This window comes from Labrus mixtus, chromosome 13 (assembly GCF_963584025.1).
Source record: "Labrus mixtus chromosome 13, fLabMix1.1, whole genome shotgun sequence".
NCBI lineage: Eukaryota > Metazoa > Chordata > Actinopteri > Labriformes > Labridae > Labrus > Labrus mixtus.
The window spans coordinates 23,428,418-23,440,087 of record NC_083624.1 but is presented as its reverse complement, the minus strand read 5'-3'; the positions used below and the strand labels follow the sequence as shown (position 1 = coordinate 23,440,087).

The following is an 11,670-nucleotide window of genomic DNA, read 5'->3' as shown; positions in this document are numbered from 1 at the left end:
CTCTCTATACTATGAGTTTACAATTTTTTGATGTATCATGGAAATTACGAGACAAATTAGGAGACCATCACTTCCTGTACTGAGCAGCCTATTAGCCTGGTTGTTTTCCCCAGGAGTCATGCTCTCCTTTGTTATGGCCTCAGAGGCTACTCGCAGCAGGAGTACACGCCCTTCACGTACCTGTTCACACGCAGGTGGAGGTGTTCACAGGAGACAGGGGACCAGAAAGAGAAAGCTTGTGGTAACACATCAGTCATACAGCGGCGTCTACCGAGGGCGGACTTCTCTGTTTGTTTTTTTAAGCGTGAATTGATTCTGTTTTACCGACTGATGGAAAAAACCTCCTGCTAGGGTCCACCTAGCGCCATGTCCTTAACAAGCCCGCGAACTACCGTGAGATAACCATTAATTGGACCTTTACGGAGGAAATACGCAGAAAGTAAGTTAACTGTTCCCTAACTCAATATTGCTTTATTATTAGAGTTCACACCCTGAAACTACCTAGAGATGACAATGTCAGTGATTTTAATTATTTTTTATTTTAGGTTATATTCACTGCTCTTAATAACAAAAGCCTAAATCGAATACAACCATCCTGTAAATCCATCATTGTTAGGCTAATGACGCTGCACTTCTGAAACTCCTCCTGTTTGAACTATTCCTTCTTAAATTTGAGTTGCCGGTATTCATGGAGGTGTCCAAAATTAACTCCTTCGCCATTCCTTTTGAAAGCTGATGCGGTGATGCCAGAAGTGTCTAAAAAAATGAATTGAATTAGATTTTTTTACATTACTTTCAGAAGACAGGTGACAACGTCTCAATTACCTACCCTTTTGCAAAATGTCAGCTGGGAATCAGCTGCTATAGCCTAATCCCAAAATGACACTCTTGCATGAAATGGTATAGGTACAGTAATGGATTGATGGATAACTTTTCTATATTGTCTTCATTTTAGCCTCCTCTAGTGATGGCATTTCTCCATCAGCTGAGACTCCTTCTCTGGAAGAATGGACTGGCAGTCATCAGACAGCCGGTGAGTGAATTTGAGATTCATTTTAGGATTCATATTTAATTGTTCCATCTTTGATCATCCCATCTTTGATTGTCAGGAATAAATTATAGCCTCACAACGCCTTGGATAATCCAGTTTAGGTTTTACTACATGTGCCATTGGAAATGTGCTTTTCATGCACTAACTCTTAATCCACACACACTAAATGTAACTGTTTTATAAAATCTACTGTTGCAGTTATGGTCCCTGACTCTGATCACCTGGCCTCTGGTCATCTTCATCATCATCGCTATTACCCGACACCAGTTCCCCCCAATCGTAAAGCAAACATGTAAGTATAATCCATGTCCATGTGCAGTTGTATGTTACATTATCCTTTTTAAAGACGGGTTCTAAGTGTACTAAAGTGTGCAAAAATTACACATTTTGAGGAAAAAAAATGAAAGCCTTCAATATAACCTACTGGAAATCCATTTGGCAGTCATATCTCTCCTAGTTAAGATAAAACCTTCATAGGAATCTTCATAAACTCAATAAAACACATTGAATACTCTATTTACAGAATGTACTCTATTTATTAAATGGTATCCTAAATGTCTCTTTATAGACCATTATCAGACATCATCTCAGATTTCCTTAATGTGATACTTGAGAGTGAAAGGTTACCATTCAATGGGTTCAAGTTTGCATTAAGACAATACATACGCCACATGGAGCACAGGCTTTTTGTTGGAGATTTCTAATTGATGGCCGCTTTACACGCTTTCACAATCAAGTCAACAAATTGAGCCCTTCAGATCTGAGCCTCTACCCTCTGCACTAGTGACGCGTTGTTTGTACTCTTTCATTCCTCAAACCCAGTTGATTATCTGCGATAGATGTGGGTGAAGGTGTGTAAGGAGGGAGGGATGTGTTTTCTTTTTACCTTTGTGTCACCACTTGTGACCAGAAATGAGAATGGAGAAGTGAGCTTTGAAAGGAGGGGCAGAGATTGTAACCGGTTTGCTTGTAAAAATGTACTGAAAGCTCGTGGAAGCAGAACACAGAAAGAGTTCCTCCATATATACTTCCTATAAGTAGAAATACCGGTATATAGTTTTGCATTCCACATCAGTCAAAGTAGCAATGTAAGAAGCAACATGCTACTTCATTGTGGTGTTAACTAACCAGTTATCCTCCCACTTTTGTTTGTTCAGTCATGGTTTCCTGGATCAGATTTTTAGCGGTGCAGAGATTTAGATGTAATGCAATAACCCCAGTGTGCTCTGTTGAGAGTCAATCCAGTGATCAGGAACAAAAAGGGACCTACCCTCTCATGTGAAGTGCAGTGTTTGGTGGCTCGTTCAAGCGTGAAACAGGCACAGTGTTAGAATGGACTCCACCCAAAAACATGGAATAAAACCTTCTGTAGAACCTGGTCAGACCAAATGACCAGCAGAAGACTTGGGTTATGTAATACAATGTTCAGAATTACTCAGAAAACACAGTCTAGATTTATCTCAGACAAGCAGTCTTTTCAATGTAGTGAAATTAAATCTAACTGTTTTTATTTTTAAAGACAGATAATAAGGGTTAAAACATATATACAATCAGCACTTAGAAACAGAAAATCCCCCCCTCCAAACAAGTTAAAAATGTATTTGTTCATCTTGCAAATTTGACTATATGTATTCCAAGCAACTCCATTTTTTGAAAGCCTGCTATCTTTATTGTTCAACACACATTATCATTTGAATTAATTTGTCACTGTTGTATCTATATCTATTCAAACAGTGCATGAATTATGAATACTGTCATCATGTTCTTCTTGTCATGCCTTGACTAAGCTCAGTGAAAACGCTGTTTGCTAAGCCAATACTCCCTTTCTCTGTTTTGACAAGATGAAATATAACTTTCTGAGATAATAGTTTAACGGAGACAACAAAGGTCAGACTAGTCACAGCGACTTGAAAGCAACCTGATATTTATCGTCTCTTTTTTCTTTATTCTGAACCTAAGCATTAGCTGGGATTGTTATATGACAAAAGATGGTGTACGTTACTGCAGTGCCAGTTGATACAGACACAAGGAAATGAACTCAGGCTCTTGATCTTCTGGTCAGATATAGCTACATAAAAGACCCATTTAGAACCAGTTTATGTAGTGTGTATCATACTCTCCTTCTACCTACATACAGTCAATGATATAATGAAGGCTTGAATGGAACATCTTCCCTTTTACTCAACCTTTAACTTACTTCTATGTAGTTGTACTGTCAAAAAATGCTGTTTGCCAAATGGAGATTATTAAGGACATGATCTCCTTTCTGATATCTCCTCCAGGTTTTGTGGGACCCCGAAACCTTCCCAGCACAGGCTTCTTCCCCTTCCTGGAGACTCTCATGTGCAACACGGACAGCAACTGTCACAACACATCACGTCTTGTCGACCCAGCTGCATCAAAGTCAAGTCAGAAATCCACATGGAGTAAAAGGTACCCCTATTACATTCATCAGTACAGATTTTATATGAACTATGACTTCAACTCTGCTGTAGAAACACCCAAAGATTATTTCAAACATGATCTATAAATGTCTGCTGCGTCAGTGAACTTCCACATCTTCAACATATTAATGTCTGTTTCTCTATTTTTGCTGAATTTTTTAGCTTGATTGTATATTTTTTTTATGCAGCAGAGAACAGATACATTCTTTCTTTTTTAAAGAACTGTTTCAACATGAAACATAATCTAAAGGAAACACGAACTTTTATTTTTTATTATATCTGTTTTTATGATTTGAGCTTTGTGACGTTCCTGAGAATTGAATACCTGATGAGGGCTGATAGGAAAACCGGTTTGTCTTACCTCTGCTTACCTGCTGGTGTGATGAAAGGTGTGTTTTTTTTGTTGTGTAGGTCTCTAGCCCTGCGACATCTTGTTAAAATGTTGTTTCTTTTGCATAGAGCACAAAACACGCCTCCACTTATAAATAGCTAGCCTTTGCTCCACTGGCTTTTGTAATGGAACTGTTTTTTTCTGCCTTTAGTTTTCTATCCTCTAAACATAATCTGTATCTATAAGTACTCCTCATAGTACATTTTTTTGTCATTTAACAAAGAAACAAGTTCAAGAGATATACAGATGGGAGTAGATGTGTACCCATGAAGCACTCCATGATATGTCATTTGATGTGTTTTAATTTCATGGATGTTTCTGAGTTTCCTGTGATTTCTGTGTCTGATCCCTTTTGGCTATGTGTGACAGTTTCCCACCAGCACACCTGATGAACAAGGGAGAATTCTTCAACTTTGATTCCACTTTTGATCCAAAAGGTGCTACTGCTGCTGTGGTTGAGGTCTTGAGCAACATTGTGGGTATGTTATCTTATTCATTTCTAGTACTTACTTATGTTCCTTCCTGGATGAAGCTCTGCTGGGTACTTATTTGACTTTGTGTTCAGGAGCATATTTTAACAACATGTTGATATTTTGTTGCTCAGACTTTTATCAGAATAAGGAGTGGACAAACTAGGAGATTAAACATTTTGAAAAACTGCACATCATTGATGACATAAACATAGTAGTTTTTTTGAATAGGAATGTGTTTACGTCCACTTTCTAGCCAATGGGCTTATTTGCTTTCTTAAACTTTCAGGAATAATTATTTCCACAACATTTCGCATAAATAGCCACACTTTAAGGATAAAAGAAAGTATTTGGTAATGTTGATTACACACCCCTTTCCATCTAAAGGAGAGATGTATTACAGTAGATATATTTGTATCATATTAATTTAACAATATCTCCATGTTTTAAAGGTTCGTCTCGCAAAGGAAGAGAGAAGAAAGCCACTTTCATGAACATCAATGAGACTCTTCTGGACCATAATGTGGGTATTATTTAAAAAAAACAAAAAACTATTGTGAATTAGGAAAAACCTGTTCCAGTGATTCATCTCATTAGTATAGAAAGCTTGTTTGGCCACTTCTATGAAGGTCATTGTTATCTACAAAAGAACCCTTAGTCCCTAACAAAAAAAGGCTCATAGACGTGCCTCATTATATTATGTATTAAATATCAGATTTCTGTTTTCCTTTCACAGCCAATAAAGAGTCCCTAAACAGTAGAATTTTATATCAAATGAAGCCCTCTTGGAAAATATTTAAGCCACCTATCAAATAACTTCAAACCACCCACCTAAAAACTGCTCTGATGTTACGAAAGAGAAGACCATTTTTAAATGGCTCTGCAACACAAAAACCAAGAGTAAAACTGGCATTACATGTTGACCAATTATAAAATGTAACCTCGAGACAAAATAAAAAAAGTCTCATGCCAATCAAGTCCTGAGCGGTCAAGTCTGAGTTCAGACCCACGTCTGGTACTAAAGCCTGGCTAACATAACTAGCTAATAAACATATCTCTTAATCTGAAATATACTTCATTCATATAACTGTTTAAAGGTCACATATTAAACTCCTTTTCAACAAGTATCAGAGCTCTCCAAAACATGTCTTTGAAGTTTCTTGCTAAAAATCCACTCTGATCCTGAATTGTATCATGTCTATAAACCCCTCTATCATTCCTGCTCAGAACAGGCTGTTTCTGTGTCTGTAGCTTTAAATGCAAATGAGCTGTGTCTGACCACGCCCCCTCTCTGAAAAGTTCTTGGGTGGCTTGGGCTGTATTGCACCATGCCCTGTTTACAGTCAGAAGGCAGACTCAGAGGGCAGAACAAACAGCTAGCTCCGGGAGTGTCACCCACCTGGGGGAGGGGTTACTGCCCTTTGTGATGCCACAACTGGAAAATCTCCAAACGACCTGTTTGAGCATATTTACTAAAAAGTGGAGCAGGCAAAAGACGGAGAGGATGGACTTTTCTAATAATTGGGGGGTGTTGCCTACAGACTAGGGACACATATTAGTGTAAGAAAAACATTGTAAAGTGTATTTAGCATAATATGTGACCTTTAAATCAGTGGACAAGTTAGCAATGAAGGGCCAGTTCTTCAAAAGTAAATACATACATACGATATTTTGATTGAACATAGATTCATGTGTTGATGTTACAGATACTTTGTGATGCAGTATTTGTTTTGAAAGTATTTCATGAACTTAAAAAGGCCACTCTGTAACTAATATTCTGAATTTATCTAAATGATATCCTTTGCAGGAGACTTTACACACAATGCTGGAGTCAGCAAACATGCTGAAGAGAGCCATGTGCGCCGTGACGCTCCCCATGATAAACGTGGCATCAAGCCCCCTTTCTTTTGCCGTTGTCACTTTCTGCAAGTCCAATGAAACTGTGTTTGAAGTGTCACTCAACACACTCAACCAGGTTAGTGTGTGTTTGTGTTTCCCTGCATACATACCCTACAGTAGATGTGATTTTTTCCCCCCTGCATGTGTTAACTTGTTATTAGCATTACAGTGTGATGATTCTAACTTCTTATTCAATGTATGTTTTAAGTTAAAAAAAAAAAAAGGTTTGTGCATGTTTTGATCTTTGCACTCTGGTTGTCAGATACTGATGGATCTGATGCTGAGTAAACCAGATGAGATGGCAACATATGCTGGGATGGCCGTTGTGCTCTTTGATCAACTGCAGAATCAGACATCGCTGTGGGAAAGCCTTTTAGTTCTTCCTCAGCTCTTCTCATCTGGTTCTATTGACCAAGCACTACACAGCACAGAGACCCTACTCGCCAACATACAGGGGTAATGCACTTTCAATGAAGGAGCAATCCAAAATGAATGAAAGGCAGCTGTGTGAAATTGTGTATTAGTTAATACACATGAAGTAGAATAACAGAACAGTACAGCCACTCTAAATATCATCCAAAGCTACAAAAGCTTTGGTGGAGTCCAATGCGACTTAAAAACAAGTAAATACGACTTTGGTTTCCAGTTTTATTTTACTATGAATTTAAATGCATGAACTCTTATTTAAGAGTTATTATTGGACCTTTATGCCTTTATGTGAGTGGACAGTGGCTCAAGTTGGAAATCAGGGAGAGAGTGTGGGTAAGAAGCCATAGGTCGGACAGGAACCCCGTCTGCCTGCTTGAAGGACAACAGCCTCTGTGCATGTGGTGAGACCTAACCTCTAGGCCCCCAGCGCCCCAAAAACTCTTATTTAAATGCAAGAGTCAAAGATTTCCTCATGATTTTTAGCTTAGATTTCAATCAGAGCTTCTTGCCCTAGACACCATCTTTCCCTGTTTTGGTATAAAATGAAGGGATAGTTAAAAAAAATCTGAACTGATTTACAATAGAATTGAACCCTGGTACATCAGTATAGATATACTGTTTTTGTATTGGCTTTAAAATACTAACGCTATAGTGCTGTTTGCAAAGTAGCAAGTAGAAGAAGGTAAACGTGTTTGTATGTAAGGCATTTCTTTCAGGGTGTGTCCTGGTTTGAGCATCAAATGTTTTTTTCTTCTGTGCTTCCTTTAGTGCCATGCACGCCATCCAGAGCAAATATCCAGAAGCAGATGCCCCACTTTCTGTTGTGAAGCTGATGCTCGTAGTTGGCCTCAAAACCATCCACTATGCTCAAAATTGGCCGGGAAAAGGTAACTTTGCAACATCTGCTTTACTGAACATACTGTCAGCCACAAAGATCTAATTACCTTAAAGGTGTTTGATTCAAATAGCTTTAATGTTCATTAGATGTGTTTTTAAAAATTAATATGCTACGTAGTGAAACCCTGATTATTCAGTGAGCCGTTGTGGTAATGGTTATTCGTTGGATCTTAATTAGACATGATGTCTTGCTAGTTACAAGGAAACCAAAACAGCATTCCCCTTTGATACGGAAAAACCAAAACTATGTAGTCGGTTAAGTTTAAGTCATTGGGTCTGTGATGTTTTTTCACAGAGGTGTCCATTCATCTGGGAGAGATTGTCAAGTTGCAGAATGACTCACTAAGTGAAATGGTGAAACAAGTTCTACAGGAGGTTGAAATACCACTCGACAAGGTATGTGCTGACAAGTCATTATATAACGCTTTATAGTACATTAAAGACACTAAACAATGGGAGATATGTTTGAGTATATTCAAGTAAAAGGGGATAGCAAAACTGTTTAAAAACCTGAAGTAGAAACCTTTACTAAGACAGAATTACTTTTATATTAAATATAGCAAGTGTCGAGCAATAGTATTGCTAAAAGTAGCCGCTTTGGTGGTAGCATTGCTGTTTTCTGCCTAAAACAGCTTTTCAGTAGCATAGCTGTTTCTTGATCACGTAGTGCATTAGCGTCCACACAAGATACTTTTTCCCAAGTTAATCGCTATTGTAGTCTGAAATGTATTATCTACTGTACTCTTGACAGTGACATCACTGTCCGGTCTTTGATCTGCTGCTTAGATTGTCTCTGCTGCTGGCAGATTTGCAGACTAGCATGAGTTCACCTAACATGAGGACACATATTAAGTTGATTCTCAAATAAGCAAACATAACTCACACCTATTAAATTAACCATCACCAGTGCACACTACAAACACCAGCTGACAACTTGTCAACATACTAGACAACATATAGGAGGGAAGAGAAGCACAATAAATATAGAAACACTAGAAAAGTTGGAACTTAAGGGGAGAGAGGGAAAGGATGAGGACAAATTGATTCTAGCACTACTGTACCTTATTTATCCTTAATTGACCGTACTTTGAAGAAGCACACAAAATTATATCCAGCTGTGATGGAGCGAGACTCGCGTGAGAAGTTCTTGGTTTATTTACACAACATTGTTTTGGCAGTCACAGAAACATTAAAGGACTGGTATGTTGAACTTATATTATCTAGGTCAAGTAAACCAGTTGTATAACATATAGAAGTATGATAAAGGTTATTGAAGTTGGCCCGAGTCATTTGCTTGCAATTATGTTGTTGCCTATATAGCATATAATTATAGTACACATAAACATAAACAATTAGCATTGACTGTAAACGTGCTCAATGAAAAAAGCTATCTTTGGGGTAGCCTATAGCTTCGATGCAGTAAAGCAAATTTTCACGTGGAGTGGTAGCTCGGCTCACAAAAAGCTTGCCCATCACTGAAGATTGCAATGATCAAGATCAGATATTTCAGTAGCTCTACTCCCAAACTGGTTTCATGTCTCTCGTCCACGAAAGAGTATCTTGTGTTAGCATAGCTTAGCTATAACAACTGAAAAGAACAGCTAGCATATTATGAATAACAACACCTAACTTTGGATCCCTGGATTAAACTCTCTTTCACCTCTGCTTTACTGTGTACTGATTACTATTCTATAAACAAAGTGTAAAAGTTAGACTTTAGTTTCATTCTATTCACTGTAATCCCCCTCTCTTCTGTAGGCCATTGCCCTCACCATGGACAGTGACATGTTGCATGAGCATGTGTGCAACAACAGCGCTAACTCATTGTGGCTAAAAGCAGCGTGCAGTACTGGCACTGTGCATATGCTTCTTGGCTGGATCGATTCTGACAAGGCAGCAAAGCAGGTAAGTTGGAAATTGAGAGAAAAGACACCTGGAATGAGTCACAACTTCTGTTGTCTTCTCTCTCTTCCTTACTGTCTGTCTCATAGGATGCTTATCTGTATTCTTCTGATCCTAAATTAATTCACCAGTGCCCCCTTCACAGGCAATTAGATTCAGAGTGTGCCGAGTAATTAGTCCACGGCCAGGAAAAAGCTGTTGGCTATAGTAACAAGCAAGTGCTACTCCCAGGTTGCACCTGGGGAACAGAAACCTCTAACATGTCTAATTAGCACTGCCACTACAGTAGATGTGTTTTGATGAGATAATTCCCAATCAGACGCTGTTAGCTAACATTGTCATTAGTATGTGTACTCGCTCAGAGGCTGTCTAACACTGATATATAGGAGTGATTTGCATGTCTAATATTATAATAGCCGGCAGATGTGTTCTTTCAAATGACATACAGTGTAGTATTAATTTATCATTCAGTTTACCTGTCTCAGCTTCCTGCTTCCATACCTCCATTCATAAGTGAAAGAGTGTGTACTTCATTAACCATAACCATCTCAAGCTACCCTTTGATGTATATCGCACAGGATTGTATACAAATAGCAGTGTTGTACTGTATGTACTTTTTCTAAAGATGGCTAAAACGTAAGATATATTATCAGCAGATTGTGATAGAATTCCATCTTATTTCTTGCTGCACAGGGTTGAATTTTACTTTGTGTTAAAAAAATGTAAAAGAGAGGACTCATTGTTTAGAGGTGGATAATAAGAGACAGCAACTTAGCAGAAAAAGATAAACTTTTGGTATATGTTAAATGTAGCAAATATTCTAAAAAAACCCTTACATTTTGCAACCCACTCCTAATGAACAACATTTTACCCAGGTTCTCCTGGCATGGAGTAAGCATGTTGCTCCGCGTGACATTCACTTTGCCAAATGGCTGCTGCAGTCTCTGATGGAAGGATCTATCCAAGGAGAACCGCATAGCTCCCAAACCCCAAGGACCCGGCGTAGCATAGAAACACAGCCACAAAACATTGAGGAGGAGCTGTAAGTACACTAATGTGGGTTTTTAATTAAGCAAACAGCTGTGAAGCACATATTATAATTCTAAAGATATATTTTTGGGCAATTTTTGCCTTTATTTGATAGGACAGCTGAAGAGAGACAGGAAATGTTGGGAGGAGAGAGTGAGGGATGGCATGCAGCAAAGGGCCGAGGTTTTATTGGAACCCCTGGCTGCTGCTACGGGACTATAGCGTCTGTATATGGGGCTCATGCTAATAAATAATTTTAACTGGAAACAATGTTAGACAGGTGTTAAAATGTGTTTAAAGAGTTTTTAAAAAACTTCAATAAGTGGGAATTTTAAATTTGTTCATCATAAGCCAAAACTGGTCAAATTAAAGAAAAGTTTTTATATAACATTTTAAATCTCCTCTGATGAGTTTTTCACAGGTTATAAAACAGAATGAAATGAATATTCATGTATTCATGTGACCTACAAAAGCAAACCAGAGCATTAGCAGCTAGATTGATCATTTCTTTATTGTTATTAAACCATATTGCCTTAAATCAGTGCTGCTGGGTTAGTCTCAGACAATGTGATTAGAAGCTCGCTGTGGTGACATTTTCCACAGAAAGGATTCTTGATGAGAGACATTTGACTGTTTGAAGACAGAAGGATGTTTCTTTTTGTACTAAAGTACTACATAATGCATGTACAGTATAAAATCAGCAAAGAGATTATTTGAACCATTTCGTCTGCAGGGGTCTCCAATATCAGCAAACATCAGCAAAATCTTTATTTTGATTTGAACCTTTGTTTTGGCAGGTTTTTGGAAGTTGGTGAAGTGATACTGGAGATCATACAATTGGTGCCTGAGGTGGACATGCTGGTCCATAGCATGCTTAGATCTGGCTTCCAGTCCATGAAAATAGCAACACTGACCCTTGAAATTGTTGACGGTGAGATGACTTAATATGACTTTTCATCAGTAAGGGTTTTAACAACTTTCATTTTAACACCTTAAAAGCTAGCTGCTTATTCTTGATGGTGTCGACTCACTTGAGCTGACAGTGGTTATTGCTGTCAAAATGATATCCCTGGTAAAGAATTAGACTGGAACATACAAGTGTAAACATCTTTTGATTTTAGCCCTTAATAGAAAACAGCAAGAGAGGTTTAAATGCAA

General features: G+C 38.2%; 1 protein-coding gene across 3 annotated transcripts in view; it reads left to right on the top strand.

Annotated features, from left to right (window-relative positions):
- Nucleotides 1-225: 225 nt before the first annotated feature.
- The window catches only part of abca12 (ATP-binding cassette, sub-family A (ABC1), member 12), a 68,780-nt gene continuing 57,335 nt past the window's right edge, over nucleotides 226-11,670 (top strand). For all 3 annotated transcript variants that reach the window (XM_061054231.1, XM_061054230.1, XM_061054229.1), the window contains exons 1-13: nucleotides 226-439; nucleotides 956-1,033; nucleotides 1,250-1,343; nucleotides 3,334-3,484; nucleotides 4,256-4,365; nucleotides 4,809-4,879; nucleotides 6,164-6,331; nucleotides 6,518-6,711; nucleotides 7,453-7,571; nucleotides 7,877-7,977; nucleotides 9,340-9,486; nucleotides 10,359-10,525; nucleotides 11,310-11,443. In XM_061054231.1, the coding sequence (XP_060910214.1) occupies nucleotides 968-1,033; nucleotides 1,250-1,343; nucleotides 3,334-3,484; nucleotides 4,256-4,365; nucleotides 4,809-4,879; nucleotides 6,164-6,331; nucleotides 6,518-6,711; nucleotides 7,453-7,571; nucleotides 7,877-7,977; nucleotides 9,340-9,486; nucleotides 10,359-10,525; nucleotides 11,310-11,443 (1,522 nt within the window). In that variant the 5' untranslated portion in view covers nucleotides 226-439; nucleotides 956-967. The remainder of the gene's footprint in view (nucleotides 440-955; nucleotides 1,034-1,249; nucleotides 1,344-3,333; nucleotides 3,485-4,255; nucleotides 4,366-4,808; nucleotides 4,880-6,163; nucleotides 6,332-6,517; nucleotides 6,712-7,452; nucleotides 7,572-7,876; nucleotides 7,978-9,339; nucleotides 9,487-10,358; nucleotides 10,526-11,309; nucleotides 11,444-11,670) is intronic.